The sequence below is a fragment of the Physeter macrocephalus genome, chromosome 19, assembly GCF_002837175.3.
Source record: "Physeter macrocephalus isolate SW-GA chromosome 19, ASM283717v5, whole genome shotgun sequence".
NCBI classification, from domain to species: domain Eukaryota; kingdom Metazoa; phylum Chordata; class Mammalia; order Artiodactyla; family Physeteridae; genus Physeter; species Physeter macrocephalus.
Window position 1 is genome coordinate 11,225,118 of NC_041232.1, and position 20,013 is coordinate 11,245,130.

The window sequence follows — 20,013 nt, forward strand, 5'->3', positions numbered from 1 at the left end:
TCTGGAAGGTAGTGTCTGAGGGCTTGAACTGAGAGGGGCAGAAATTTTAGCTTGTTCTCAGACTCTAGGCTTTTGATTTATCTGATGCGGGTCAGGTACATTTGTCCCAGGCTCTCCTTAGCGGCCCTGTTTGTTTCTATCCTGTGTGAGTAAAAAAACTTGCCTTACTGAAAAATAACAGTTCTACGTCTTTCCAGTTGAAACTGGTTGTCTTTATTAATGTCCTGCCCCGATGTAAGCTCGGGTTTTTGTCCAGAGCTGCTCAAATGCAGGGGCCACTGCTAAGATCACTTACCCTTCTTGCAAGTGGTCAGTGTGGCGAATGTTAGAGAGTCGCACAAGAGCTGGAAAAGCAGAGCCAACCCTTGTTTGTAATTGTTACTAGCGGGCCTTGGTGTACTTTGTTAGGCAGCTATGGAACAATAGAAGATACTGTGCTTATTCCTCTTTCCCTTTGGGAAACACAGACAGCACTTGCCCTCCAATGCTGACATTTTTAAGGAAGGGGAAGGCAAATACTGATGTTTGGCAGGTTCTGTGGTAGTTGTGGCCTGCAACCAACGGTTTGAGACCCTCCCCGAAATGGATTCAAACACCCTAAAATGCAGCCCAGTTCATGACTGAGTTTTGGAGGGTTGTGTGCATTTAGCAAGCTTGTATATGCTGTGGTCCTTGGCAACACTGAAATATGAAAGATACGATTCATGTTCACAAGGAGCATTGAATTTAGGGAGGGAGACAGACTGGTAGGCTAGCATCAAATGAGTTTGATGAACGTAGTACCAAACTGAAACTGAAATTTGCCAGTATAGAGCATACTGTTTAGAATACATACATACTTGTATACTGATATACACATTCATGCATACTGTATATATGTCTGTCTATACGCATATACATATACACACACGCAATATGTTTATTTTAAAAATACTAGACTATAGATCCAAGTCTGTGTCATTCCATTGACCCACTCTAATGAAACACTGACCCATTCATTCAAGAACTTGGGATTTAACTTATTTATCGTGGGATTACTAAGTGCGCAGGGCACTGTGCTAGGCATTGGGTGTTCCAGGTTTTAAGGAAACAGCAAGTGCGAGAGTGCTGAGGTAGGGAGTTCTTGGAGTGCTTGAAGGACAGAAGGGAGCACGTAGAGGAGCTGAGACTGGGGCTGTAGGTGGGGACTAGACCACACAGGGATTTTTAAGGTCCTCACTGTCACGTGGACCATGGAGAGGAGTTTGGGTTGTATTTTAAGAGCAATGCAAAACTATAGAAGGATGTGATCAGGGGAGTGGTGTGAGCTGATCTATTTAAAAATATCCCCCTAGCTGCTGTGAAGGGAGGATTATAGGAGGCTGGAGTGGACCCAGGGAGCATAGACAAGAGAGAGAGAGGCTTTGAACAGGGTAGAAGCCATTTGTGGAAAGACTTTTGGAGGCAGTTTCCATTTATTGTCTTGTCATCAGAGCAGAGATGCTGACCAGTGAAACTCTATGAACAGATAATGATTTTTAAAGACATAGCTCTCCACTACCATTAGAAAGCTAGCTGCCTTCACTTTTTTTTCTAGCCTCTGTTACCTAGAATGCTTGTCCCTATCGACTGCCCCTCCCTTGTGACTCATCCTTTTCCCATAGAAAATTAAAATTTAATTGGAAAAGAGGAATATTCTTGTAATCTGCAGAAAGTACCAAAGTCTAAACTTTCTCCCCAAGGACAAAGATAATGATCTTTCTGGAGCAGCGGGTAAGAAAGCTATACCCAGTATCACTTTATATTTAGGCAAGAAACTGAAATAAGACTTTGGATCCCTCGTTTAAATTCCCTTCTTAGCATAGCAGCCTTGAGAATAAGTTCCTGAAATTATTGGCCTGCTTGACTGTTTCCCCACATCACTGGGGGAAGGGGACATAGATAAAATATTCAGCATCATTGTATTTTCTTTTCGGTTCATCAGCATTTTTTTTTTTTTAAACTCACTTGACATAAATAAGGTCCTGGCCTCAGTGAGCTAAGCCTTTGCAGAATCTGTATTCACTAATGAGGGATTTAGATTTCTGGTAGGATTTCTGGGCAAATAGTTTGGGTTTGTAAACTCTCTTGGAGGCAGGGATTCTGTCTTTCCTTTCTTCAGGCCCACTCAGCACAGGGCTGATTTGTTTTAGACATTGATTTGAGGCTCCTTTTCACAAGTGTTGGTGTTGTGTGTGTGTGTGTGTGTGTGTGTGTGTATGTTTTCAAGCTCTTTCTGTGAGATGGGTGGTACCGACCTGGACCATGTTATGACCTGAGGGTCTTAATAAATAATAGACAGTGCCAGAGGATGACCTATTAGAAGGGATTGTCAAGCTCTGGCAGGTTTGCAGGAGTTAGAATGTGCAGGAGGGGAATGCTCTTCCCCCACCTTCCTGTGTGACTTTTTCGCTATGCCCTTCCACTCTCTTTTCTCCTCCCTGGATTTTCTTCATTCCCCAAAGTTAATTCAGGCAGCAGTCATTCACCAAGTGCCCACTGTATACATGAGGAAGACTGGAAATTTATCTGTTTTTTCTCATCCTGTATGGACCCACCTTGTTGACAGACCCAAATGCAGATATACTGATTTGCCCTTTTCCCCTCCTTTTAGGTAATACAGATATATTTACATTACTTTTTGGGGAGACTAACCTCTGCTATTTGAATTCACACTAGGTGGGAGATGGGGGCAGGGTTTAGAGATGTACAGCCTCAGTACCTAATATTACCAGTGTAATAATCCTTGAGGCCAGCTCTATAATATCATATTAGTCCTATTAACTCCACTATTCTTCCTTACTGTCTCTCACTAAGATCTCAGGGGTTGAATGAACTCTAACTGCTCTGTGTTAGCGATAAGCATGTTGCAAATCACAAAACTGCCAGTAATTGCACTACAAATATTAAACATGTAATTGGGAAAGACTTTTTTGGTAAATACAAAGGCTTTTTGAAAAAAATAGCCAAGGAAGGAGAGTTTACAGTATATCAAAACTCAAGTGAGTGGGTTATGGAATAGAACTTTCAATTTCTAATTATATACTGTTTGAGATAATGTAGGGACAGCCCCTGAGCTGTGAAGTTCAGTTTTTGAAAAGGCGGTGTAACATAAATGATTCATATCTCAAAATGGTCTGTGTGAAACTAACATAATTATGCAGGAGAAGAATCTATCTGCATATCTTCCACCAATAATAATAATGATAACAACAGCAATAACAAATGTTTATTAAGCCCATACTCTGTCTAGCCTTTGTGCTAAATGCTGGTTACTAAGTTTCCCCTGTAAACATCACTCTCCTGTGTTCACTCTTTTGTGTGTGTGTGTGTCTGTGTGTTCACTCTTAATAACATGATAGGTATAATTAGAAGTTGGAAATGAAATAATAATGGTTTATTTAATAAAGGGCTAAAGAGACCACCTGCCTTATCTCCTCTGCCAATCTACCTGATGGGTGCTGGATGTAGTTACCTAGCGTCACCTTCAGCAGTGGAAGTCACTTCTATAATGTCCCTCGGCATCAGCAGGATACTCTACATAAGTGTTATTTTTGTAAAATATACAAAGGTGAGAACACATGGTTGTGAATGAAGACCATCTACAGTCAGAGTTCTGCTTTAGAAATGTTTAGAAATAAATAGCAGAGTGTAATGGTTAAAAGTTTGACTTCTGGAGTCTACTTTGCACACTGGCACATGGCAAACAGTAAATGTAGCTACAATTTTAACCAGCCATAATATCTAATGGCCAGTAAATTATTTTTTTCCTTGCTATCAGAGCTAGTTGATAATTGAGGGGGAAAAAAGTGTATGTAATAATATAAGCATGGAGAAGTCTTTTCCATTTTATAATTTATAAATTTTTATTAAATATAAAATATTAGTAGTAGTAAATAATAATTCTGTCTTCTCTTTGTCTCCGTACTCTCTTGATGTAAATTCTCATCTCTGTCTTATTTACTTTCTTCTCCCAGTCATCCCCCCTTTTTAGTACCTATTGCAGGGTCCTGTTAAAATCTGTGCCTTTATTGTGTTTTTTTCTGACCTAAAACTAAATTCCTAGTTCCACAGGTGAAACTCCGTGGAGTTTTTTTCTGTGCTAAGCATTTTATGTGTATTAATTTATTTCCATTTCACAACGGTGCTGTGGGTTAAGTTTTTCTAAACATAGCAAGAAACCCAGAAGCCATAAAGGAAAAAGCTGATAAATTTAACCATGCCAAGATGAATTTCTTTGGGGAAAAAAAAGAACCACAAGCAAGTAAAAAGGGAGAAAAGCTAAGACAAATATTGTCACATGTATACTAAAGGATCATTTTCTGGTTCTATCAAGAAGAGCCTTTTAAATCAGTACGAAAAAACATCCAATAGAAAACGAACAATGACAAGCTGACAACTCACAGAAAACGAAAAACAAAAGTGGTCTGAAAACATGAAAAAGTGCTAGTCTCACATAGAAATGCAAACTAGAATGGTACCATTTTCCATGACTCAGGTAAAAAAGTTTGGTAATATACGTAGTATTGGCAAAACTGGGAGAAAACGGGCTTTCATGCTTAAAAAATCACGGGAGTCAAAACTGGTACCTTCTTTTGAGTGTGGTTTGGCAAATTTGTCAGAGTAAAAAAAAAAACTCTTGTCAAAGCAGTTTTATTTCTAAAATTTTAATTTACAGATATACTTGTAAAAGTGTATAAAGATGATTATGAAGGGTTTGATATGCTGCATTATTTGTAATGACAAAAATCTATGAATAATATAAATGTCCTCTAATAGGGATTAAATTATGGACGGTACATTCTTATAATGGAATAGTGTATAGCCATTAAAAAGAATGCTCGCACGGAAAGATCTTTGCGTTGTAGTAAGAGAAAACATTGGGGTGTAGATCAGGATTGCATTTGTGTATGTGTGTGTTCCACACAGGCTGGCATAGAGAGAGTAGTGTGTTTGCACACATGCACACGTAGGTAAGTATATGTATATATATGCACGAGACATTTCTCAAAGATTAGGAAACTGCTAACTGTAGTGACTTCTGACGATGCAAGGGAAGCTTGGGCTTTTTCTCTGAATTTCATACCTATCTGTGCTGTTTTAGTAAATGAATTTTGAAAGGTTTTAGAAGTTTATGTTTGTGTTCTCAACAAGATTCTAAAGGACATTGAGCCTATAAAAAATTAGAGCTGCCTGAAGTAGTTGGCTGAGATAAGCAAAGATGAAACGGGAATGAAAAACAGGAAGATAAACAAATAAAAAGACCTTGCTAGAAGCAGTAAAGAGTGCCCTTGAGGCAGCCCTCCCAGTGGTGAGGTTGAGGACAAACCTGAGAAATTATTCTAGAATCTATTTTAAAAAAGAAAGAGGAGATAACAATGGTGACAGTAACGGAACAGATCCACCATAGGTGGTGGCGGCCCAGGCTGGATGACCGGTATTTAAAAATGAAGCAACCTCTGAGCCCGCAGTATTTCGTTTAATGAAGACCAATAATGGAGGAAGATGCTGGGAGAGAGCTGTAGAGGGGAGACAGAATGGTTTTTCCCTTCGTTCACTTCATTAACCTGACAATTGTAGGTTTAAGGACTTTAAAAAAAAAATACTGCAGTATAACCATCATTATAATTTTAAAATAATTAGAATCTTATTAGAATTAGGAGCAAGGTGTCTGCCTTCCGTATCACTGAAGTAGCTGTCTTTATCTGGTATAGGTATCAGTGTTATATTTGCTTCATGAGAGGGTACGTTTTCCTTTCCTTTGGACTCTCTGGAATAATTTATAGAGCAGTGGGATGGTCTGGTCTTTGAAAGTTTGATAGAATTCCATTTTGAAACCATCTGGGCCTGGTGCTTTTCTGTGGGGTAGTTTTAAAATTGCTTTCTCTATTTTTATATAGAAATTGGTTTGCCTAAGTTTTCTCTCTAGTGGACTCAGTTTTGGCAGTCTATTTCCCTAGATAATTATTCACTTCATCTAGATTTTATAATTTATTTGCACAGCAGTCTGCAAAGAAGTTTCTTTAAAAAATTTTTTTTCTTCTGTTTTAATGCTTATTTCCCCCTTGTCATTTCTTGTTTTGTGTATTTGTGATTTTTTTTTTGTACTCCTGAACAAGTTAACTAGTGGTTTGTCTATTTTGTTAATTTTAAAAAGCAGGATTTTTATTAATTAGATCTACTACGTTTTTGTTTTCTTTTTCTTTGATTTATTTATTTATTTATTTATTAGCTGCGTTGGGTCTTCGTTGCTATGCGCGGGCTTTCTCTAGTTCTGGCGAGTGGGGGCTGCTCTTCGTTACGGTGCGCGGGCTTCTCATTGCGGTGGCTTCTCTTGTTGAGGAGCACGGGCCCTAGGCGTGCGGGCTTCAGTAGTTGTGGCTCGCGGGCTATGGAGTGCAGGCTCAGTAGTTGTGGTGCATGGGCTTAGTTGCTCTGCAGCATGTGGGATCTTCCCGGACCAGGGCTCGAACCCATGTTCCCTGCATTGGCAGGCAGATTCTTAACCACCACACCACCAGGGAAGTCCCCTGCTTTTATCTTTATAGAATAGATATCCTTCCTTATGATATCCTTTGTCCTTTTTCTAGGGTTTTTTTCTTTTTTTGAACTGGGACTTTATTTTTATTCTTTTATATTTTTTATTAATGTTAGTTGTTTGTGTAGTGAATTTTGCACTGATAACTCCATTAGCTGTATCCCATAGATGCTGATATGTAGTGTTTTCATGGCCATTATTTCTTTTTTTTAATAGAATCCACGGTAAACTTTATTTATTTATTTATTTATTTTTGCCTGCTTTGGGTCTTCGTTGCTGTGTGCAGACTTTCTTTAGTTGTGGCGCACGGGCTTAGTTGCTGTGCGGCATGTGGGATCTTCCTGGACTGGGGATCAAACCCCTGTCCCCTGCATTGGCAGGCGAATTCTTAACCACCGTGCCACCAGGGAAGTCCCACCATTATTTCTTACAAATTGTTTAATTTCAGCTTGTATTTCCCCTTTTACCTAAGAGTTGTTTAATGGAAGGTTTTAAAATTTCCAGGTAGAAGGGCCTTTCTGTTTTTTGCTTTTGTTAGTGAAGTTCAGGTTTATTGCATTGTGATATTGTTCTGTGTAATACTTCTACTTTATAGGGGTTACTGTTTTCCTTGTGACTGTATATATCTCATCAATTTTTATGGAAATGCTCTGGGAGCTTGAGAAAAATGTGTAATTATTATCAGGGTGTGGAGTTCAATATATGTGCATAAGATCTACCCTATTGTTTGTGTTATTTAGATTTTCTATCTCTTTACCTATTTTTGTAGTCTATTTTTATCTTGTATTGAGTGTGGTGTATTAAAGTCTCCTATTACTGCTGTGTTTCCATCTGCATTTCCTTGCATCTCCTGTAGTTTTTGCTTCACAAAGATGATTGCTGTGTTATTTGGTACATAACTATTCATAGGTTTGTTGATTTCTTTTAATAGACAGCAAACTCATCCACATTTATTGTTATGACTGATAGGTTTGGTATCAACTCTATCATAATATTTTTTTTAAAAAATTTATTTATTTATTTATTTATTTTTGGCTGCACTGGGTCTTCGTTGCTGTGCATGGGCTTTTCTCTAGTTGTGGAGAGTGGGGGCTATTTTTTGTTGCGGTGCGTGGGCTTCTCATTGTGGTGGCTTCTCTTGTTGTGGAGCATGGGCTCTAGGCGCACGGGCTTCAGTAGTTGTGGCTTGAGGCTTACTTGCTCCGCGGCATGTGGAATCTTCCTGGACCAGGGCTTGAACCCATGTCCCCTGCGTTGGCAGGCGGATTCTTAACCACTGCACCACCAGGGAAGTCCTGTATCTTAATATTTTATACTTACAGTTGACCCTTGAACAACGCAAGTTTGAACTGCACGGGTCCACTTATGCACGGATTTTTTTCAATAAATATGTAGTACAGTATGACACAATCTGCCATTGGTTGCAACCATGCAGTTGAAAGCAGAACTGTGGATATAGAGGGGTGACTATAAAGTTATATATGAATTTTCAATTGCGCAAGGATCGGTGCCTCTAAAGCCCATGTTGTTCGTGGGTCAACTGTAGTGTTTCCTTGCATTGTTTCTCACGAGATGTGTGTGTGTGTACGTGTGTGTGTGTGTGTATATATATATATATAATTTTTTTCTAAGATGTATATTTAAAAATTTTTTGTTGAAAACAGCTTTTTGAGGGGGTATTTAGGAAGGTTTGTATTTTTTTTAATCTAGTACTTACACCTTTTTGAATGTCCTTAGTCCTCTGTTTTGTTATTTAACTTTTATTTTCAGGCTTATCAGATTTTTTTCATTATCCTTAAACACCCATCTATTGCCTATTGCCTATACAACAATGAGGTTTTTTCTGTTTTCATTTTCCCATTTTCTAGTTGTAGTAGTTCTGCTGTGTCACAGTATATAACTGTTGTACATTAGTTTTCTACTCTCATTCCCATCTTTGTTTTAGTCTTACATGACATTTATAGATTATTAAATGCTCACCATCAGTTATTTTGTCAATGTTGCTTGTTACCATTTGGTTAGATAAAGTTTATCCTCTAGTAGATTCATCAGGAAAGACTGATAAGTACATCATTCCCTTAGTTGTTGTATGTTGAAACTTGTTTTGTCTGTAGCTCTGATAGTTGAAGGATAACTTAGCTGGATATAAAATTCTTGGTTTACCCTTTTCTTTCATTGAGTTTTTAAAAAATGCTTGTTCATTTATCAACTTGCTTTATATGTTGGCTTTGAAAGGTCAGATGCTAATCTAATTTGTTATAGTAAGTTATTTGTTTTTCGTGGAGACCTTGAAGATTTTTTTCCATTTGTCTTTAAAGGGTAATAGTTTCATTAGAACAAGTGTCAGAGCAATTATTCTGGGTTAATTTTCCCAAGTACCTGGTGGACCCTTCCAATGTATAGATTCACATCTTATTTTATTTGTTTTCTCAATTTAGGTTTAAATATTAGTTCTGTTCCATTGCGTTTTCCCCCTCCCCTTCCCACAATTATATGTATCTTGTTTCTTCTTCGCCTGTCTTTCATATTAACCATTTTCTTTGTGATCTCTTTTACTTCTTTCTTCATCATATTTTATTCTCTCCATTGTTTTCCTACCTTTCTCTAATGCCACTTATTAGATTTTCATTTGAACTTATTCTCCTTTGGGCACCTAGTAATTTAGTTTTCATTTCTGAGATGATTTTCTTTTCCTTTTTCTGTCTGAGTTTGATCAACTCCCTCTTCATTTTTTCCTACTTTTTGTCCATTTCTGTTTTTAACTTTTAAATTTCTTATTCAGAGTGTTTTTTCATATCCCCAAATCTTGTTTGAGTATATTTAATTCAGATTGGAGTGTTGTCTTATAGTTTTCTTCTGCATCATGGGTTTTTGTCTGGGGTAATTTTCAAAAGCTGCCTGATGTGTGACTCTTCTTTTTTGTAGTAACTTTGTATAGGCTTATTCACTTTTTTCCTATTTATTTTGTGGCTCTTAAATATTTTAAAGATTCCTAATTCAATGGCATCTTCTTCTGTCAGTATAGAAAAGTCCAGGTTTTTTTTTTTTTTTAGTGGATTTGTGTATGTATTTGTGTTTGTGGTAGGGGAGAGGTTATTTGTCCTCTGGGTTTTTTGTTTGTTTGTTTGCAGGTAAATAAATTTCCCCCTTCTACTTCCTTTCCTTTTTGTCACCTAATTGCCAAATGGATCCTGTCTCTTTTTTGCCTTTTTCTTCCCCAGAGACCATGCATTTCTAACAGTACACCTTAAATCATTATTCACCTTTCCTATAAATAGGGCTCTGATCTACAAGAAAACTTTTCCAGTATTTTCACACTTAGGGTGGACTTTCTCTTTCTGGAGGTGGTTTTACAGCAATTTTAGGCCTGCCACTAGCTCCCCTGTTCTCTCTGACATGCAGTTTTTCTCAGAATGCCCTTGGCTTGGCACAGAGGATTGCAGTAAGAAGATGAGAGATCACTAGTGAGATTAGGTATTCTTTTTTACTTACAGGTAATTTGGAAGTTTGGACATTCTCTGTCTTCTACTTTTGTTGAGGGCATGGTTAGGTTATTGTGTGGTTTTACTTGTTCTTTTTAAAAAATTCCATATTTTAAAAAAATTTCCCCTTTAAAATTTTTTTTCATTATTTATTTATTTATCTATTCTGGCCACACTGTGTGGCATGGGGATTGAACCCGTGTCCCCTGCATTGGAAGCGTAGAGTCTTAACCACTGGACTGCCAGGGAAGTCCCCGGTATTGTTTTTGAAGGATATGTGGGAAGATGTGAATTTAGGCAGTCATCATTGTCCTTGGCTACCCTGAAGTCCAGGCACTGTTATAGACACTTTAGAAATATTAACTCATTTTATCCTCTCAACACCCTATGACACAGTCCTGTTGCTATTCCCATTTTATAGATGAGTTAACAGTTTAAATAACTAGCCTGGGGTCACACAGAGCTGGGATCTGAACCAAAGTAGTCTGGTTCCAGAGTCCGTGCTCCTACCCATAGAGCTTTGCCACCACGTGCCAGCGATTCTCAGCTTTTTCACTTCTGGGGTCTCCTCTTTTTTTTTTTTTTTTAAAAAAAAAAACCATAGAGCTTTGCCACCACGTGCCAGCGATTCTCAGCTTTTTCACTTCTGGGGTCTCCTCTTTTTTTTTTTTTTTAAAAAACATAAACCCAATATTGGTTTCCTAACCTGTATTCATCATATAATAATTAGATTTCCCTTTTTGTTGTAGAAGAAAACATATATGCCACTCAGCTTCAGATTACCACACCAAGTAACATAATTGTTTTGTAGCCAAAAGCAAAAGAGATTTGACATTTTAAGTAGCTTATACAGGTAGACAAATTGAAGATTAACGTAAGATTTTCACTATACTTTTTGAAAAGTTAAAAGTAACTGGAAGCCTTCTGTTATTGCTTTTTGATTCCCTAGGGCTGTGGGGACTCAGGTGGGAACCATAGATTAAAGGAGCTGTGGACAAGATTTAAAAAAAAAAAAAAGGATAGTTTAGTAATCATACTGTATGCAAAAGTATTGGATTCTGGAATGATAGGTATCTTAGAAATTGAGGTTGAGGGCTTCCCTGGTGGCGCAGTGGTTGAGAGTCCGCCTGCCGATGCAGGGGACACGGGTTCGTGCCCCGGTCCAGGAAGATCCCACATGACGTAGAGCGGTTAGGCCCGTGAGCCATGGCCGCTGAGCCTGCGTGTCCGGAGCCTGTGGTCCGCAACAGGAGAGGCCACAACGGTGAGAGGCCCGCGTACAGCAAAAAAAAAAAAAAATGAGGTTGAGTTTCCCTGGGCAAAATTCTGCCTCGATCTTCTGACAAGCTCTCGGAGTAAAAAGCAAACTAATATTTTTTTCCTTTTGATCTGAACCCTGTGATTTTTCTCTAGGATAATCAGAATGATGTTTAGATTTTCCCCAAAATGCTAGTAAAATGCTATAGGAAAAATTAAAAAGAAAATAAATTTCAGTTAATGTAAACAACAGGAATGTTGATAGACTATGTCTAGATTCTTGCATTTTCTGATTATTTCTTGTCAAAACAATCTTATAGTTATTGTTATGATTGTCAGTAATATCTAACCATTAGTGCTTAATATGTACCAGACACTCAGATGTTTAAGCATCTCATATTTAACATGTACCAGGGCTTCCTTCCCTGGTGGTGCAGTAGTTAAGAATCCACCTGCCAATGCAGGAGACATGGGTTTGAGCCCTGGTCCAGGAAGATCCCACATGCCACGGAGCAACTAACCCTGTGTGCCACAACTACTGAGCCTGCACACCTAGAGCCCGTGCTCCACAAGAAGAGAAGCCACTGCAATGAGAAGCCCGCGCACCACAACGAAGAGTAGCCCACACTCGCTGCAGCTAGAGAAAGCCCGCGCGTAGCAGCAAGACCCAATGCAGCCAAAACTAAATAAAAATTTAAAAATAAATAAATTTTTTAAAAAAGATTTAACATGTACCAAATCTAACACTTGATTTTTCCTCTCCCCACATCTGGTACACGGTACCGCCAACCTTCCACTTGCCCAGACATGATACCTAGGAGTTGTTCTTACTCCTTTCTTTCTTTCCCATCTCATATGTAATAAGTTAGGAAATCCTGTTGGCTACCCTTAAAATATTCCCAGTTGGACCGTTTATCACTACTCCTTCCGCCACCTTGGTCCTTGGTACCATCATCTCTTGCCTGGATTATCACAATAGCTTATTTAACTGATCTGTGTGCTTCTACCCTTGCACCATAGCTTGAAGGTGATTTAAAAATATAAGTCAGATCACGTTGCTCCTCTGCCTAAAACCCTCTAGTCCTTTCCCATTTCACAAGAAATAAAAGCTGAAGTTTTTACAGTGTCCTCTGAGGCCCTGCATCATCAGGCTTTTCATTACCTCTCTGGCCTCACCTACCGCTCTGTCCCTTGCCTGTTTTGCTCCAAGCATACTGGCCTCTTGAGTGCTTGAGCATGTCAAATACGGTCTGCCCCCGTGCCCTTGACCTTGTTCCTCCCTCTGCCTGATATGTTCCTTTCCTATATGGCTGCATGTTGCTGCCTCATTTCTTCCAGGTCTGATCAAATGTTACCTTATTGCTAAGGCCCTCCCCACCACCCTATATAAATAGTATCCACCTCAGCCCCAATCCCACTGACCATGCCCCCAGCCCCATCTACTGTGCTAGCAGGATCCCAGGCTCCTACCATGGGGAAGACAAGGAGGAGGCGGTGACCAAAGAGAGGAAGGGAAAGGGGTTGGGTTGGTGTTTTTATTTGCTACTCTACTAATAAGCATTTTAGCTGTGATGGTGTGGGAAGTAGTGCTGACAGAGTCCTTTGTTTTTCATTGGTCTATTTCTCTCTCTCTCAAGATGGTTTCACCCAAATATCACTGGCGTGGAGGCAGAAAACCTACTGTTGACAAGAGGAGTTGATGGCAGTTTTTTGGCAAGGCCCAGTAAAAGTAACCCTGGAGACTTTACACTTTCTGTTAGGTAAGTTGGAAGAAAAAGAGAGAATCCTGAGAGTGTTTTCCAGGGGGGAAATGTTAAGACCACATTTGGACAACTTGCGACCCTCATTTAGAGTCTGAAGGTCTGCCTGCTGCCCTGTGGGTGAGGCCTTGGGTGCCCTGGCCCATAGATCAGGTGTGATTCAGGCCTGCTGTGGGGTTCAGGACGTGGCCTCCTGAGAGTGAGACGCTCGGGGAGTCAGCAGAAGGGGCCTGAAGGTGGGCTTTTCTCTCTTGAGAGACCACTGAGGATGAGCTGGAGCATGCCATAACAAGTTCTTAAAGCCTGGGTCGATCCTGGTTCAATCCAAAACAAGGCTCAGTCCTTGTTCCCTGCATTTTTGCTTTCCCATTTGTTGATTACTGAATGGGAAAAATACTTTCTAAGAGTTTCTTCAAACAGCCTCACAGACTGTAGAAAACAAGCTTATGGTTACCAAAGGAGAAAGTGGGGTGGGGGATAAATTAGGAGTCAGGGATGAACAGATACACACTACTATATATAAAATAGATAAACAACAAAGGCCTACTGTATAGCACAGGGAACTATGCTCAATATCCTGTAATAGCCTATAAGGGAAAAGAATCTGAAAAAGTATATAACTGAATCACTTTGCTGTACACCTGAAACTAACACAACACTGTAAATCAATTATACTTTAATTTAAAAAAAAAAAAGAAAGAAAGAAGGAGAAGAGTTTCTTCAGATCACTTTTCTTTTTCAAGAAATAAAACGTCACTGAGGAAGTTGTGGTCCCGTTTGTTCCCCTGCCCAGTCCCATTCCCCTCCCTCTTTCCTCAGAGGAAACCACCATCAAGAGGTTGGTGTATCTCCTTCCTGAACATGTTTTTATACTTGTACTGCATTTGTACTATGTGTGAATGATATGAGGTTGGTTTGTGTGTTTTTAGAATTCATATCCATGGCTTTATAACATATGTATTCTGAGACTACCTTTAAATTTTTTTTGAGTTCTGTGCTGATACATATAGATGTAATTATTAACTTTAATGGCTATATAATATTCGAAGGTATGCATATACCACAGTTTATCCCATCCCCTGTTGTTGGACACTGAGTTGTTTTTAGTTTGTTTAAAATTGTTTTGAACAGTATTGGCAACATCCGTTGCATGTCTCTTTGGACACATGTGGGAGAGTTTTTCTAGAAATTGACTTTCTCTTATGTACTCATTCTCCTTACTCTAGCTCATTCCAGGAGCCAGAACTGAACTGCTCTATGAATTTGCTTTTATTATTATTATTTTTAAATAAAGAAGTAAGGAAAACATGTTCTGAGGATTTATTTAGGACCCCTTCGGGATTTGGGAATTCCCTTTTTGGTATGGATTAGTTTCTCAAGGAGCTCACATTGTTGGCTTTTACTTCCGTTTTGCTACAAGGGGAGGGCAGAAGCCTTCATGAATTTCTCCAGGCTTATCCTAGCACAGACTTCTAACCTACAGTTGAGTGACATTTGACCTGTAAGAGTTTGGATGGAGATTATATAATAATGACAATGATGTTGAAGAGGAGGAGGAGGATGATAGCAGACGTTATTGAGGGCTTGACATATTCCAGGCCATCTTGCTAAGCACTCTCCACATATTTTATTTAATCTCTCCAACAACCTATGAATAAATACCACTATTATCTTCATCTTAGGGGTGAGTAAGCTGAAGCACAGAGGTTAGTTTACAAAGCTGGTTTCATATCTAGTAAGTGGCAGAGCCCGGACTACAGAACTGGTGAGATTTTTTTTTTTTCCTTTTTCCTCAACTTTTTATCTTGAGAAATTTCAGACCTATAGGAAAGTCAAAAGATGAGTACAGTGAATACCCACATTCCCTTTACCTGTTAACATTTTGCCATGTTTGCCCTTTTTCTCTGAGTGTGTGTGTGTATGTATATACTCTCCCCTCCCCCAACCTTTTGAAAATAAGTTGCAGATGTCAGTATGCTTATTTTTACCTCTGAGTACTTCAGTGTGCGTGTCCTATGAACAAGGACATCCTGTATAACTACAGTATCATTATTATATATGAGAAATTTTAAGTGATTCCATAATGTTATCTAACACACAGTCCATATTCAAATTTCTCTCGTCATTTCAATAGTGGATTTTGAAGCCATCCCTTTATTTCACATCAGGAAGCACATAATATCTGTTTGCCCCATCTTCTGGAGTGTCCTTGCTTCTAGGCCCTTATAGTAGACAGAGCTGGGAAATAAATACTTATATATTTAAAACCAAATTTTAAATATATCAAGTATCAATAAATATATAAATATATATCAGACAAGTCTGATAGCTCTAGTTCAGCCCAGTTTCCTTACTTTTTCCCATTCCGTATTTGTATTTCCCTTCTTTAGAGAGAACCATGTTTCACAGCAGCATCAATGTATGACCTCATTTGCCCAATCTTATAATACAAAGATAGTTTCAGAGTTACTATACCATTATCATTTCTAATTACAAACCCATTAAGTAAAGTTCATGATTTCTCTGGAGTGTTGCTGTTCACAGCATATATCCCACTAAGGGTGTATAATCTGTACTGTGTTCAAAAGCTACGGGAATTAATTTTCTGTGTAGTTACAAACTTACTGCAAAGTTAGAGTCATTTCTTTCTTTCTGTATTCAGTTTTTTGGTTTTGTACTCATGTTTTTGATTTTTTTGATCCTTTTTGATTTTATTTTTTGAATATGTGAAACATTTACAAGATTTAAAAGTCAAACTGTATAAAAAGGTATATTCTGACAAATCTTATTCTTATCCCTACCCCGTGTACCTTATTTCCATCCCTGTAGGTAACCAGTTTTATTAATTTATGGTTTATCTTTCTGTGTTTCTTTTCACACATGAAGTGGAATACTAAATCTATATCTTTGTAGTTTACTTTTTTCACATACAGAAATCTTTCAGTGATCTTTCGCATTTTTTAAATTAACTGCATAGCATGTAACTTTATACAATTTCCTAAAAATGGGAATGTAGTTATTTCCAATATATTACAATGATAAATAATACTGCATTTAATACGATAACATTTTGCATATGTTTTGTGCTTTTGGAAATGTATCTTCAGAGGTGAATTCCCAGGAGTGAGATGACTGGGGCAGAGAGTCAATATATATTACTATAGTTTTTCCAAATTCCCCTCCACAGTGATTGTACCGTTTTGCATTCTCACCAACAGTGTCTGAGGGTCCCTGTTTTTCCACAGCTTCCAGTTGAGTGTTGTCAAGCTTTTCACTTTCGTCAGCCTGATAGGTGAGAAATGGTATCTCAGTGAATTTTAATTTCTCTTATGATTGAAGCTGAACATCTTTTAATACGGTTAAAGGTGATTTGTATATCTTTTTGGTGAAATGTCTTAGAACCAGTGCTTTTAACAACTCTTAAACTGCCAAGTTTCACTTTATCTATGTATTCTTATGTATATGATGTATATTATAGACACTGAGATGCATGTGTGTGTGTGTGTGTGCATGCATAAATGACAAGTTTGTTATTCTAGTTTTCTACAGGTGATCTAATCTTTTTGTTATGTGCCCATGCTGAAAATTTGATGATTAGGTTGCCTTAGTTAGTCAAGGAAGATCCCCTTTTTTTAATTTTGAGGAAAAAAAATACAGAAAAATACAAAAAATTATGTCCAATTACCCATATTGTATTTATTGCCAGTCATTTTTTTCTTCAAAATAAAATATAAAAAAAAGCAAAATTTCCCTTTTTTCACCACGCTTTCTGCTGTTCTTCTCTTTGCCACAGAGACAGCTACTTTCTGAGTTTGGTGTATTTCTTTCTAGTTCATTTTTTAAAAAGTACATATAATAAGTAATATAACATAAAAGTAATATAATAATAAAATATAATATATATGTATATCTGTGGTCTGTGTCATGAATAATGTATAATATTACTTGTGTGCGTTCTGAAATTTTCATATATGGTATATGCTGAGCATATCATTCTGCATTGTGCTTCTTTCATGCAATATCATGGGGGTTTTTTGTCTGCGCTGTGTGGCTTGTGGGATCTTAGTTCCTTAACCAGGGATTGAACTTGGGCCCCTGCAGTGAAAGCAGTCCATAGCTTATAGTCCATACCTGAAATATCTGTTTTTGTGATATGTTAAGTCAAGGTTAGAGATAGAAAGCTGAGGTGTTAAAATAGAATCAGGTGTAGCTGGAGGAGAGAGACCCGAAGTGCCTTTTTTACCCACTGGAAAAGATTGTAACCAAAAATTAGAAGTAGATATTGTTATTAACATTGTAGGACAATTTTTCTTACTTTCCTTCGTTTCCATTTTCCTTTATCTTTAGTAGAAGTCTGTTTATATTTAACAGAGGCTTCATCAGTAATGCTATAGGGTCAGACTAAAAAATAAATATAGGTCAGTGATTACCATTTCGGGGTTGCCAGACCCCTTGCGTCCACAAAGATGATTATGGGTGTCCTTGAAATGTACTTAGTAGTACAGAAAACCAAATGGAAATCATCAAACTGCCTAGGCTAACTAAAATACCAAGTTTTAGAAACTTTTGGCCAGTGTTGTCAATTCATTGGGTTGACATACTAGCTGTCTTACTTTGGAAACTCTGTTAATTATATGTCTTTAAAATGATTTTTAAAGATACAATTTTGTATAGTATCTTAAGTGTAGTGAGATGAGTTTTGACAAATGTGTTTATCAATGCAACCAGAACTCCAATCAAAATCTTAAGTATTTCTATCACCCTAGAAAGTTTCTTGGTGCCGGTTTCTATTCTCCCTCCCCCTGAGAGGCAACCACTCTTCTCTTTTCTATCCCCATTGACTAGCTTATTCTACAATGTCATATAAATGAAGTCATACAGTATATATTTTTTTGTGTCTGGCTTCTTTCTCTTAATGTAATGTTTCTGAGATTCACCTAAGTTGATTGTATATATCAATGGTCCTCTCTCTCTTTTATTTAAACTGCTGTGTGATATTTCATTGTATGAGTATTTGTGTATCCATTTTGGCCATAAATATTTGACCTTTCAATTTTTTTCTACTACAAAAAGCTGCAATGAATATTCTTGTACAAATCTTTTGGTAGCCATGCAGTTTCATTCCATTGGGGCAAAATACTAGGAGAGGGTTTACTGGATTATAAGGTAAATGTACGTTTAATTTTAGTGATATTTGTCTTGATTAATTAATGATGAGAAAAATGATTGTCACTTAATATACACAGAGCCCTTTGTGTTGACTGTGTGGTTATTTCACTCACTGCATTTGTTTAGGAAAAGCGTAAACTTGTACATTCCTTGGGTTTGTTTCAATGTTTAGGTGAAATCTGATAATGAATATGAGATCCATTTTTACTAGTAGCTCTTTATTTGTCTTTTCCCCCCACTTTTCTAATGGACTATTTTAGAAGAAATGGAGCTGTCACCCACATCAAGATTCAGAACACTGGTGATTACTATGACTTGTATGGAGGGGAGAAGTTTGCCACTTTGGCTGAATTGGTCCAGTATTACATGGAACATCATGGGCAATTAAAAGAGAAGAATGGAGATGTTATTGAGCTCAAATATCCTCTGAACTGTGCAGATCCTACCTCTGAAAGGTCAGTTAACATTTTCGTAACTGCAGAGTCTGCATCTCTCCCATGCCATAGGTGTGAGGTGAATGCATTATGGGGGTTTGACTTCTGTTTCTCAAACTGTAATCTTAAAAGTGTTACTAAAGTAAGAGTAATAGGATCGGATTATTCCCAGAGTGGCCTTTTCTTGCAAAAGCTTCAGTCAGTGTTACTTACACTCGTTCTACAGAAGTCTCAAGACTATTCCTGTATATACTTGATACATGCAATAATTTTAAGATTATTGACCTTGAGCGTTATTGAACTTTGAGCGTTAGGAGAGGAAAACAAATGATAATGGGAACATTAAAATAGCAGTTCCCTGTAGTAGCTTCTGACCAGCTATTCAGCAATGCCACCAACAGATGTCAGTTTAAGCTCAGAAGTGGGAAAGCAGAGAACTCGGTAAGATTTTTCATCAGTTCTTTTATGTTATATCCACAAATGTGTGAGAATGACCCTAATTAGAGGGAACTGTATTATTTTAGAGATCTCTCCCCACTGTTGGAACTAAGCTGATGAAAGCTGGGGCTTGACTTAACTTGCATTGATTTTACTGGTTTTCTGCATTCCCAGTCTCTTCTCTCTGACTCAGTACCAAATCAGGGTGTCTTACTTAGGTTTGAATATTTTCTGTCTTCAAGTAGGTTTCTTCTACTTATACCTTCATGTCGCTGGTATTTTATGCTGATAATTTGTTTTCCAGCCAAATTATTAAGCAAAAGGCTGTCAGCCAACTCTGTGCAGTTTATGTAATTTTACTCTGTTCAGTTGAGGGTAGATGAAAAATACCTCGAAGTATATTCCTTTAGTGTTGAGCCATTAGCACTATGTGCTGTGGTCATGCTTGTTTCCTCACCAAGATCCTGAGGGAAAAAGCCACATTATTAATATGACTATGTTAAGATGTTTTCTATAGTAACTTAGAGTAGCATTGTTTCAAAGTCTGACCTCAGACAGCCTGTATTAGGACTCTGGTGTGCTGGTTAAAAATGCAGATTGCTGGGCCCCATTCAGACTTAGTATATTGGTATCTCTGATTGTGAGGCACGGGAATTCACATTTTTAGCAAAATCCCTTGCCTCTACTCCAAGTCTTACGTGCATTAAAATTTGAAATGATAACTCAGTAGATTGTCCAAAGATGTTGACAGCAAACTTGGAGGCTATTGAAGTATAGATTGGAAATCTGGAAAAGCTTGGAATGCTTGAACTAATTTATAATGAAGATCCTTTTTAATGTAGTGTTTGCATGCCAAAGCAAGGGCAAACATTCAAATGATTCTCTGTCACTACCATAACTCTCTATTATAACTTCTT

The 20,013-nt window shown here is 37.9% G+C and overlaps 1 protein-coding gene across 3 annotated transcripts in view; it reads left to right on the forward strand.

Moving 5' to 3' along the window:
* PTPN11 (protein tyrosine phosphatase non-receptor type 11) overlaps positions 1 to 20,013 on the forward strand; it is an 83,355-nt gene that overhangs the window by 4,548 nt on the left and 58,794 nt on the right. For all 3 annotated transcript variants that reach the window (XM_028480690.2, XM_024121107.3, XM_024121108.3), the window contains exons 2-3: positions 12,933 to 13,055; positions 18,485 to 18,679. In XM_028480690.2, the coding sequence (XP_028336491.1) occupies positions 12,933 to 13,055; positions 18,485 to 18,679 (318 nt within the window). The remainder of the gene's footprint in view (positions 1 to 12,932; positions 13,056 to 18,484; positions 18,680 to 20,013) is intronic.